At 31.0% G+C, this 12653-nt stretch overlaps 2 protein-coding genes across 3 annotated transcripts; both read right to left on the reverse strand.

Moving 5' to 3' along the window:
• Positions 1–1730: 1730 nt before the first annotated feature.
• CPT4 (cis-prenyltransferase 4) lies at positions 1731–4368 on the reverse strand. Of its 2 annotated transcripts, XM_069289655.1 has the most exons (4): positions 3833–4368; positions 3671–3738; positions 2676–2710; positions 1731–2588 (listed from the first exon to the last, which is right to left on the reverse strand). In XM_069289655.1, the coding sequence occupies exons 1-4, from the start codon at positions 4241–4243 to the stop codon at positions 2263–2265; spliced, it is 840 nt and encodes a 279-aa protein (XP_069145756.1). In that variant the 5' UTR covers positions 4244–4368; the 3' UTR covers positions 1731–2262. The 2 variants fall into 2 exon arrangements, with proteins under 2 accessions (XP_069145756.1, NP_001304726.1); NM_001317797.1 differs by having other exon boundaries at positions 1731–2710; positions 3833–4290.
• Positions 4369–4553: 185 nt separating this feature from the next.
• On the reverse strand, positions 4554–8497 carry LOC101263955 (uncharacterized). The gene is made up of 7 exons (XM_004249580.4): positions 8352–8497; positions 8192–8253; positions 6820–6953; positions 5579–5724; positions 5348–5419; positions 5100–5201; positions 4554–5017 (listed from the first exon to the last, which is right to left on the reverse strand). Exons 1-7 carry the CDS (start codon positions 8410–8412, stop codon positions 4824–4826), a joined length of 771 nt encoding a protein of 256 aa, XP_004249628.1. The 5' UTR covers positions 8413–8497; the 3' UTR covers positions 4554–4823.
• Positions 8498–12653: the final 4156 nt, after the last annotated feature.

The raw sequence follows: 12653 nt of genomic DNA on the forward strand, positions 1-12653 counted from the left end.
TTTTATGATAATATCAATCTTAGTAATTGGTTCTTAAAAAGCATATTAAAAATTTAATTCTCAAAGTGTTTTTACATAAATAGAGGAGAACGACTCTTCACATTGAACTTTTAATTTTAAAAAATTATGTGTATGAGAAATAATTAACAATCAATAAGTAGGCAGAAGAATATCACATCATAAATAAAATAATATCTCTAAGGCAAAAATAGACATTCTAGTTTGGAAAATAATTACTACCTAACTATTTATAGGTCCAACTCCAATCAATAATCTATAGATGGGAGTTTGACAATTTTCCAGCTATAGTTAAAATTTTACATCAACAATAAATAACTTATTATCACAGTAAATAGACGTTTGATGCATAAAATTTATAAATGCTAAAAGATTTCGTCAATGTGGTACATATGCAAATTTATGATATAAACACTTGGTATATTACGAAACACACTTGAAGCCATTACCATGATTAATTTGTCAATTATTTTTATCATTATATCACATACACTTCTTCTTTTTAACCTTAAAAAGTATTGTACACATGATTTATGAAGAGAAAAGAATAATACTCCTTTTTTCATAACATTTCTCTTTGAATAATTTAATATAAATTGAGCAATATAAACTTTTCAAAATGTCTTAATCTAGATATATGATCAATTTGAGGAATGAATGTTCCAACAAACAAATAATAGACTCATAAGATCAATAAATTATACATATAAACGAAAAATTTAAATAAAAATACAAGCTCAATCAGATATATACTATATAGAGTATGATCCATTCTTTATCTCCAATTAGGTGGGCCATTTTATTTTAGGATATGGATTCATATATATATATATATATATATATATATCTCATTTAGTCATTCTTTTCACTACTCATAAATAATAATTTCAAAAATATATTTATACTAAAGTAGAACATTCTATCAAGAGCCAAATAAGCATATCAAATGAACTGATTAATCTTTCATTAATATAAATTTCATCAGTAATTAAGATACATAGAAGAACATGAATTGTATATGACTATTTTCTTCATGTAGGACACAAAATATTCTAAAAAAAAAATCATACGAAAGTACATCAACATATATAAAAAGGAAATATATAATACTTAGGACGTACAAAAAGGAGCAAAAAAAAAAAAAATTATTGCGCATACAAAATAATTTGCAAAGTTCATTTTTGCATGATAATCATTTACATGAAGATCATGCTAGGTAATTTATAGAAGTAGCTATGATGACCTTTGAGTAGATAATTAATTTACATTAAATTATCAATGATTTTAGTCCATATCAAATTTGTTTAACGGAAAAACTCTTCAAATACTCCTGATTTTTACACTAATAAAGTAATTAATTATTAATATGAATTTGATTCATGCATCAATCTAAATGAGTTATTGATTAATTATTTGATTATATTTTATAATAGTTATTTTAATTATTTTAATATAAGAGTAAAGTGATAATTCGACTTTGAACTTTGGATCTTCTCACTTATAATATGATATATCAGTATCCACCTTTGAGCAAGATATAATTTATCAATGATTCATTTGGTTCGTTGCTTGTTTTTGAGTAATTTTCAATGATTTGTCACATGTCACATATTAACAATAAATTTCGATGCACAAAAACTTGGTTCGGTTTGATAGGGAAACAGATCCAAATCGAACCATCATTAAACTATATGCATCATTACATGTATCACTTGCTCAAACTATGAATTCAATTGCATCAGGTAATTGCAACTTTCAGCAAGTAGAGGAAATGTAAAAGGAAATTAGACACAAACTAAGAAAAGATGATATGCCGATAATGTGAAGATTGCAGTTACGACTTACAATAATCAAACGCCCACCACGAGTCACTTATCTTCCCTCATTACTAGTCTATACCAGTTCTCCGTGACCATCCAAGATGCATCGCGGTCAGGTGTCTGAGATACCGTATTTACCACCTTAGCAGCAAGTCATCGATCTTGCCTCGTGTGATTGTTGGAGACAAGGTAGAGCTCGCTCTAATTGGCTACTAGATGAAATGTCTCACAGCTGTCCATTTGCAGGATCATGAGACAAGGGTTGCTCAATGCTGCACGCTGCACCCGTGTTGGATCCTCCAAAAAGGATCAGACAACATCGCTCTTAAGTACCTCAGACTTGTTTCTCATAAGAACTGACCATCAATGATCTCAATAAGGTTTTCTCAGCCTCACAATTAATCCAAAAGTTCATGGCATAAAGCTAGGAGCTCTGTCTACCGTAGCGTCTCTGCCTTTGTTGAAAGGAACACAAAGCCTCTAAAAATTCAGCTTCTCCAAAGTCGGGCCAATGTGAATGTGAAAAGAACAGTTCAGAATAAGCCAACTGCCAGAGTAAGAAATTGCTAAGCCTTAGCTCCCCACTAGTCCTTATAAGCAAATCAGGACAAGGGAAATCGATACAGTTTGTTTGTAATTCCTGCTCTATTAGGAAACTATTAATGTCTTTGGTTTCGATAATGTCATCCTTCACTTTTTGAGCGATCGTTTGACAAGCTTGTACAACATCATGCTGTCCACTATAGTTAACTGCAACAACGAGGTGAAGTCGTGAATTTTCCTTTGTAGTCTTTACAGCTTTAGCTATTAAGTCCTGCAATGACTTCGGGAGCTTACTGGAGTCTCCAATTATAGATATTCGAATCCCTTCTCTGTAGAAATCCAATAAAGCATATAAGGGAACTCCTTAGACTATACAGAATCGATCATAATATCTAAAAGTTAGAACTTTAAGAAGAAAAAGAGGAGAAGTTAACAAATATGTATATTTTGGCAATGCAAATCAGAATTGGTACTTATGAAGTGGCAGTACAAACATAATGAGCCACTTAAGTCAAAGTTATTGATGAACCAGCCTTAACACGTTCAGCATTCATCTCCACAGTAATTTCAGCCAATTAATGATCTTAGTCATCTTACCAAAGCAATTGCACTAATAGAAGTTGAAACTTCCGATCAACCAGTGTAAACACGTTTAAACATTTGTTTTGACAGTAATTTCAACTGATTAATGATCTAACAATAATAATATTGGGATTTTGACTACTTCTGACTTGTGAGGCAATACTACAAAATTGTAGTATAGCACACAACAAGATTCACTAAAGCCATAGCCTTATGAGCCGCTCTGTGTACTAAGTGGTTATTTGGTTGATGAAATAGTTATACAATATTTATACAAAACAATGATGTTATGCAATGAAAACAGGAAAGTGTGAAATTAGATTTGGGGGTCCCAACATCGGGTGAGACGGCCCTGCTCTGATACCATGTTGAATTAAGTCTTAGGCCTTAACTCACACCTCAAAAGCTAGCTCAAAAGGAGGAGAATTGTCTGTGTTAAGAGCATTTGCTTGATGTTGAGCATTTGCTTGATGTTACTATTATATTTTTTCCACATTCTATCACGCATAAAACAAAAAACACTACATTCATCACATAGATATATAATACCGGAAGCAAACATATTAGTTATGCAAGATTACATTAGCAATCAAGACAACCACTAACCGATCTAAAATTAAAACACACATTTTTCATGAGTGTTGACAAAACTACAAACATCAATGTTGATTCAGAATTTGAAGTATAGGGATTCGATTGGCATTTACCTGGCAAAATTTTCAAGCTCATCATTCAGAGCTCTTTCGAATAAGCTCATCAAAATATCAACTTCCACCTATAACATAAGCAACAAAAAAAAAAAAGGTTCAGCAACAGCAAACACAAACAAATTACACAACACTGTATAAAAGGTAACTTATAGACTTTACTTTAGGACGTAACCAATTATCAGAGGAAAAGGCAAACAAAGTAAGAACCATAATTCCCCAATTTCCACACAGCTCAATAATCTTCCTAACAGCTCGAATACCAGCTTCATAACCTAAGGCAACCGGCAATCCTCTCATTTTAGCCCACCTTCTATTCCCGTCCATTATCAACGCAACATGTTTCGGCATCAGTTCTCGCCTGAGCTGTGGAGGTAAAGATACTTCCTCAGCTGAACCGTCAATGGCGGCGACGCCGGTGTCAATGTTGCTGACGGCGGCATTTTGAGCAAAGGCGAGTGGATGAATCGACGGTAATTTGAGGGAGATTAGAGGATTAGTTATTGATTTTGGTTGAGAGCAAAATCTAGTGTACGAAACGAAGATTTGCTGGAGCTGGAGTGAGAACGCCATTTTTGTGAAGGGAAAAAAAGCTTTGACTTTGGAAGGGGATTACTTTCAACTTCCAAAAGACTTGTAGGGTTGATAATAAACCAAAGGTTGTGAGAAAAAGACAAAAAAAGGTCAAAAATAAGAAGTACTTGACATAATTTTCTAACTCCAAGATAAATTATCGTAAGATCTTATTCTTCAATTACATGTAGTAGAATTTATTTTTTTTAAGTTCTTTGTGAATTTTATCCTTTCGTTCAAACGATTCGCAAGGGATAGTCACTTTCAGTTAATGTGATTTGAGCTGCTTCCAAGTTAAAAACACAGAATATGAGATCTGAAAAGGTCATTTTACTCTATTCAATTGAGATCATTTCCATCCTAAACATATCAAATGAACCATTACAAGGCTAACTGTTACATTTCCTCCATTCAGGTACTTCAATTACATTAAGAACTTTTCATATCGGGGGAGCATTAACGAGGAGTATTCAGAAGATGTACGAGCCGCATCTAATGGAAGAATAACACATGAAGATACAGCAAAGGACACTAGACCCCTGTGCCCTCACGGTGGAGGTAGCTAGCACAAAGTTAAATCTCAGTTCCCTAAGCTCTCTGATACTGCTTCAGTGGCGCTGGTTTCTTTGGGCTTAATGCAATACACACGAGATCCCAAATGGTTTACTTCAAGACCGGCCTTTACACATCCTGTGAAGAAGAGTGACTCGTCTTCTTTCCCTATCCTGCGCCTCCAGCTCATCAAGAAAGCTGGCCGAGGCAAAGGACATGTATCTGAGCCATAAGTTTTGATAGACCGGTTAATTAGTAATGTCTAAGATTAATCGGTAAGCTTTACAAAAAAGCATGTACTGACCTTTTTCTTCACTAATTCCAGAACCAGTTTCGTTAACTTTTGGCTTGTAGGATTTCAAGAGAAAGCATAGTGTCTTTACCAAGTTCTCATATTGTTTTACATCTGCAAGTAGCAAATGAACAAGAAAAATGAGAATTAAGGGGAAGTTTCGAGGATATGCACAAGTATTACACGCTGACACGTACAAGATAATAGCAAGGGATAGGATGATAGGAAAGATCACGGAGAGCTTGAGGCGAATTACTTACATAGTAAGATATCACTTGCAATTATGAGGTCCCAATCAGGATCAGCTAATGGAAACACATCTCCCCATGAATCTGAGAGCAATGCCAATTTATTTTCGGAAGTTTTCTCAAGAAAGCATAACTTGCATATCAGAAAAGAAGTTAATTTTTCATGGTTTATAGTTTATTCCCAGAGGAATTTGCATTGTGGTGATAAAAGAAGTAAAGGATCAAATGGAGAAAAGAACTAACGCCTTATGTGAGGAAGGGCAGGTGAAACACCATTTGCCTGGCAATTATGAGCTATGTTCTCTTCAATATCAGGATCATCATAGTCCGACGTTGTAATATCAAGTTGATATGATTTGCTCAAGAATATAGCCAAAGCTCCAGTTCCACTGTGACAAACTCAAAAGGTAGCCCGAGGACCACCATTTTCAATAAAGGGAAGGAAGCAGAAAGAGGAAGGAAAAGACACGAGTTGATGTTTATAACTTAATGTTATTCTTATCTTCCACTTTCCTCTTTTCACATTAGATACACATGAGAGCCAAGAGGACAGAAACAAATACAAATAAAATAGAACTCTTTCAGTCAATAGCATGACAGATACAAATGAGATTGCCAACTGAACAAAAAAAAAGAATGAAAAATGATAAAATATTAATGAAGGGCAAACACCTCAGTCCTCACATTGACAAACTTCACAAATCAGAACTATAGATCACCTCTAAAACGTGCAAGTAAAAAAATTCTTCGAACAAAGCAGTGACTGCTCAAAAATATACATTTTATTCAATTCACCAACTGAATTTTTTTTAACTCTGGGATCCTGCTTCATCTTCGATTTTGCTATTGAAGATAAATAGAGATACATATATAGAGAGAGATCTCCACTAGAGGGGTACAGTTTAGATATATGCTTAGGTTTCAGACAAAAAGGAAATAAAATTTTGATCTGAATCCATCCCTCAACAATTTTTTGGAGATATATAGAGCTCACTATTATCCTAGTATTAAGAAGTGCTTTTTTTCTTTTTCTCTTTTTTTTTTTGTAAATCCCACCTCATCAGTTTTTACCTGATGAGTTTTTTGGCGTGAATACAAAGTTACCTTATCAAAAGAAGAAGAGAAGAAGTGTTTTTATTACTGTTCTCTATAACTTAACAGAGCTTAACAGTCTTGAAAGGATATAAGTTGGAACAGCATCGTGCAAACATTGGCTACAGATGAAACTATAGTCACTGAAAATTGCTAATATGGCAGTAACAAGAAACATTATTTGATATTGAAAAGGAAGTTTGTTTCTTAAGATTATAACGAACATGTAAACAGAATAGCAGCAAGGTGCGCTTGCACCATGAGCTTTGAAGCAAAGTTCTACAAAGCTTGTGCAATGGGCACATGCTAAGACCATTTAGCAGAGAAAATACTGAAGAAGGTCCAATCATTTAGGATGAGAAGACAACATATCTAATGCTTTAAGGTATTACCTGCCTAGCTCAATTATGCGACGCCCTCTTAACCAGGACGTATGTTGCGCAAGCCATTCCGCAAATGCAAATGTCCCAGGCCAAAGTAAATTAGCATTCATCTGGTGAAAAGAAAATTCTTGGATGAGCAACTCCTGTGGACAAACCAAAGTGTATTAGTTTTTATGCTGAGCAAAACAATAAACAACGTACACAGAACTCACGATTTACTTTGACAAAAATACAAGGAAGAAGCAGCATTGTGATAAATCCTGAAACATGGTTTGATCCTTATTAACTTCTGACAAATGAAGATTTGGTCAATAAACTGAATACTGATATATAACAATCTCAAGCTATTTATTTAGTTGGAAGACAGTATTTTTGTGCAGAAAAATAAAATCCAAGCCGGATAAGCCCGAACATCCACCCACAAGATAAGGCAACGAGAAAGGAAAATTTTCCAGATAATCGTCCAAGTGAACTATAGATAATTTCGAAAGAATCATTAGATCATTACATTGCAACTTGCAACCACGATGTTTCTTTTAAACCAACAAAAGTTGATAAGCAGCAAGCAACTAAAAATTCTCAAGTAAAAGAAAAGGAACACATCTCATGTCCTTAAGTATAAACATAGTACGTAAAAGATAACAACGTGAAATCAGTGAGTGAATGAATGTACAGACATCATTCTACACCTAAGCCCAAGGGGAAAAGCGACCTCGCGGTTCAAATCCTAGCACAGACATCTTTCCTTCTCAACTAAAGGAACTATCTTTCTGATTTATGAAGTTTGTCAACTAAAGGTGCTGTCTTTCCTTCTCAAAAGAGTACCAAGACTCATGAAATGGGTTGAGCGAGCTCTCGTTTGTTCTAGCCTTGGTGGACAGAAGTATCTAATACTCCCTCCCTCCCTAATTACTTGTCTGCTTTTCCTTTTGTAATTATCCGTAATTACTTGTCCATTTTGACTAATCAAGAAAGGACAATTTTTTTCTATTATTACACCCTCAATTAAATGACTAATAACTTTGAAAAATGTAGAACTTCTCATCCAATTCATAATTAATAGGGTAAAATGATAAACTCACTATAATCATTAATTATTTTCTTAACAAGTTTGTTAAGACAAGTAAAAAGATCGGTGATTCCACATAAGTGATTAATGAGATGGTAGACTCCTGTTAGGACTTGGGCAATACTCCTTCCTTAGAGCTAGCTTTTGGGCGTAAGTCAGGTCTAAGAGCTAATTTCACACTAGTGTCTACAAATCTTTATACTCATTTACTTTTAGCTCTTCAATTTTAATGGTGATAAAGTAATAATACAATTGCTAAGGAACCCAAAACACAGAATTAATAGTAGAAAACACAAATCTAATTGAACTCACCATTTCAGGGAACTGGTGCCTCCTCTCCACAAAATTTTGCTGAGCATCCGTGTTCTCTTCATCTGCAGCAAAAAAAAATTACAACTAATGTAACGTGAATGCATTACGAAAATCATATATGAATATTTTTAGGAATTTTTTTTTAAAAAAAATATTGTACCGGAGGAGTTGCTATCACTGCCGCCGAACAAGGAAGAAGGAGAAAACAGAGCAGTCTCCATTACTGTAATTGGAAAATTTGGGGAAAGACGAACACTTGATTTTTTATCAATTTTATTAATATCAAACCTGGTCCTATATTTTATGTAAATTATAATTTACCCCTCATTTCTTTTAATAGTTTGTCAAGTTTTTAAAATTCTTTTTTTATAGATTTTTTTTAATTTAAAAGTATTTACTTGGAAAAATGATCAATTGATGTTGTTTTTAGGTTTCCTTCTAACTTTCTAGACAAACATTTCTCTTGGATCTCAAATATATAAATCCCACTGGTGTAGGTTCACTCCCTTCGTTTCATTTTATGTAGCATTATTTGAGCCAGCACAGAGTTTAAAAAATAAATAAAAACTTTAAATCGTTTATCAATTGTCCTTCAAAAGTTAACTCATTTTTTTCTCTCCTCATAAATGCATTAAAGTACTTTTTAAAATTAAGTGGACTAACACGGGTAAAAGAAGAATTATACCTTTAAATATTTATCATTATAAGGAGATGTGACATTCTTTTTGGGACTGACCAAGCAGGAAATAATGTCACATAAAATGGGACGGAGGGAGTAACTTAAGAGAATTCTTAGAATTAATTTGGAAAAAATACATAATTAGACAAATATTTTTACTATATTTGTAAATTCTATAAATAGTTTAAAATAATTACATATTTTTTCACTAATTATTAATTTTATACCAGACTTCAAGTTAAATACACATAAATATATATATTTTTGTCATTATATACACTAAAATAGTAAGAGAAGCGAGCCACAAAAAAGAGAGGCTAGCGAGGAGAGTAAGATCTCATGTGAATGAAAAAATTACACATAAGTTTAACCTAATAGATCTGAGGATTGAGATTTATATATTGAGACATATCTGCACACGTCAGATACATGTATTTGAAGTCCGAAATCTGTAAGATTTGTAATATTGTTAACTAGAGTATATCTGAGTAATTAACTCTTAAATTAGTGAGATTTTTGTAAGTTACCTAATTATTTTTCATATTTATTCTTTATTTAATGAGGATTTTTATTTGTTTTATATTTTATAGTAGAATAGTTTGAAAATAATCAAAATCGTAATAGTAAAAAATAGTACTCATTCAGTTATGTCCTTAAATATTTTTATAAAATATGTCATATCCCAATAATACTTAATAAACAGGAAAATACGCTCCTTTCATCCATTATTATTGTCATGATTTTTTTCAGAGACGAACTATAAAAATTTTGACTAACATTTAATGATGTATTTTTTCATCATATTTATATGTAATAAATTACTACAATTTATAGTATTTTTTGTATAGTGTTTGAATTTATTTTTTTTATTTTGTTTAACATATCGAAATAATGTAATCTAATTTAACTTGAAAAATTTATCAAATTGACTTTCAAAATCATGACATAACAATTAAAATTATCGAAGAAAGTATAATAATAAATAAATTAGAATGAAAAATAATAAAATTGCTCAAGTCTTAAGCCTCATTTGTTTGCACTTAATGGAGGTTTGAAACTTCATCATTCAGATTCACCATTAAGTGCGTTTATTTTTAGGTCTCAGATTCAACCTATTAAGTCCATTTGTTTCTTTTTTTCAAAAACCCTCTTAATAGACCCGAAAAGGTCTAAACAGTCAGATATACAGGAGAGTTTTAATATCATTCAAACTTAGTTAATGAGTTATACTCATTTGTTTGCACTTAATGGAGGTCTGAAACTTCATCATTCAGACTCAATCCATTAAGTGCGTTTACTTTTAGGTCTTAATGATTCAGATTCAACCCATTAAGTCCATTTGTTTCTTCTTTTTTTTTTCAAAAAAACTCTTAATAGACCTGAAAAGGTCTAAACATTTAGATATACAGGAGAGTCTTAACACCATTCAGACTTATTTAATAAGTTATAAAATAATATTGTATCGCCTCTCTCGATCTTTGTGTGACTTTTGCTCTCACAACGATAAACTTCCTTCATCTCTTTTCTCAATCAAACACCATTTATTGAACTAGTTGGTGACAAAAATAATGGAGCTCTTAATAATTCTCCATCCCAATCTTCAGTTTCAGCTAAAAAAAAGTTCTTGACAAGAAGAATAACTTATTTACCTAAATTGGAAATTGATGAGAAAGATAATTACTGCTCTAGAGTTATTATATAAAAAAATAGTGCATCTATATTTAAAGATGTATCGAAAAATTAGATGGACTTGGATGGAAAAAGTCTAATACAGTACATGTGTTAGTATATTTTGTAAAAGTGTCTATTACAAAAAAAAATGAATGAATGACGTTAGAGGTTCACAAGTTAAAAAATTGGATTAAGGTTATCGAAAAAAAGATAAAAATTCGTTAGTTTTTCTAATTAGCGAAAATATATGTTAGGCACTGATAATATGACACCTTATTTATTATTTTTTTAAAGGAAAATGCACAAGTACCCCCTCAACCTTGCCGGAAATCTCAGAGACACACTTATACTATACTAAGGTCCTATTACCCCCCTGAACTTATTTTATAAGTAATTTTCTACCCCTTTTTGGCCTACGTGGCACTAACTTGAAAAAAAAAATCAACCAATGTTGGGCCCACAAGATAGTGGCCGAAAAGGGGTAGAAAAATATTAATAAAATAAGTTCAGGGGTAATAGGACCTTAGTATAATATAAGTGTGTCTCTGAGATTTCGGGCATAGGTTGAGGGGGTGCTTGTGCATTATCCCTTTTTTTAACTAGTATTTATCATAACTATGGAACTTTTGATATTATATTGTACCTATAAAATACTTTTTATTCGACATTTCTTTTTATGTTATGCTTGATGACAGTGATATTTTTTTAATCAAAAAAATAATATTTATTGTTGAAATGAAAATTTTATAACACCTTGCTAATATAATATTTAATTTCATATGCATATTCAAATATTAAAAACAAATAATAATTATTTTATTATTTAAATTTAAACACCGTATTTTGGTATTTAGATATTTACTCAAAACTAAACACCTAGCTTTTAATATAAACTTTATAAAATATTAAATCATATATTCAGATTCAAAAAATTTAATCTTATAATAAAAATAAATAAAACCTGCTCACCTTCTCCATTTTAAATAAGTGGTGTTTCTAATATATCTTTTCTCTTGAAATAATATTCTATCCTAAAAAATATAGAATATTTTTACTTACTTACGCATAGTCAAAGAAAAATTAATTGTTCTTTAGTTATGTAAAAAAGGGCAACTTTTTTTAAAATGGGATTAATTTCTTCCTGAAACTCTAAAATATTATTTATTTTGAAACTAAGAAAATAGTGTATACAAGATGCTTAAGAAGCGCGTGGATAGTAAAGATGCAATGGGCGGAAGCATTGTGAAGCTTAGATATAATATAACTCGTAATCCCCGTTAATTAATTTGCGCATATATTTATATTTGAATTTTCTTTTATTTTGAATCATAAATAGATGCGAATCTAAAATTTAGACTTTATGAATTCAAATTCATAACTCTACTATGTTTATCAGATTATCAAATACAAAATCTATTTCAAATGTATGATTTCTTTAACATGTATATAACTTAAGTCAAGATTTATGAATTTAGACGAACTCATAGTTTGACCATATGCTTAGTAAATCTCTTTTAGTTAAATTAAATTAAATTGCTAAATAAGTCCTTAAGTTATACATAAAAAAATAAAATTCAACTTGTTAAATTTAACAGGTTACAAAATTTAAAAAGTAAAATATTTTTTACTTTTTTATTTATCCGTTTTCGTCTTTTACCGAATAAGGAAGATTAATAATCAATGAGCAAATTTTATTTTATCTTATTTTTTTTTAAAAAAAAAAAACTGACATTATTTTGATGTAATGTTTCATATCACATGTTCCTTTTTTGTTTTGTTTATTTAATTGAGAAAAAAACTTAAATATGTTATTATATTTTAAAGAAAAATTATTTATCTTATTGATTACAAAATTTGGTTTATCTATATTGTTGCGGTTAAAAGAAGTACTTGTTCATGTTATTTTTTTAATTTTAATTTTGTAAAATAGAATAAGATTTTACACCTCAAATAATTGTTTTGCAAAAATATTTATTTTATTCTGTAAAAAAATGTTAACAATTGTTTGGAGTGTAAAAAATAATTTTATAGAATATAAATTTTTTAAACGATAATTATATTGATAAACTAAATTTTTAATGAATCGTCTCAAGATATATATTAGAACAAGCT

Source organism: Solanum lycopersicum, chromosome 10 (assembly GCF_036512215.1).
Source record: "Solanum lycopersicum chromosome 10, SLM_r2.1".
In the NCBI taxonomy this organism is placed as follows: Eukaryota; Viridiplantae; Streptophyta; class Magnoliopsida; order Solanales; family Solanaceae; genus Solanum; species Solanum lycopersicum.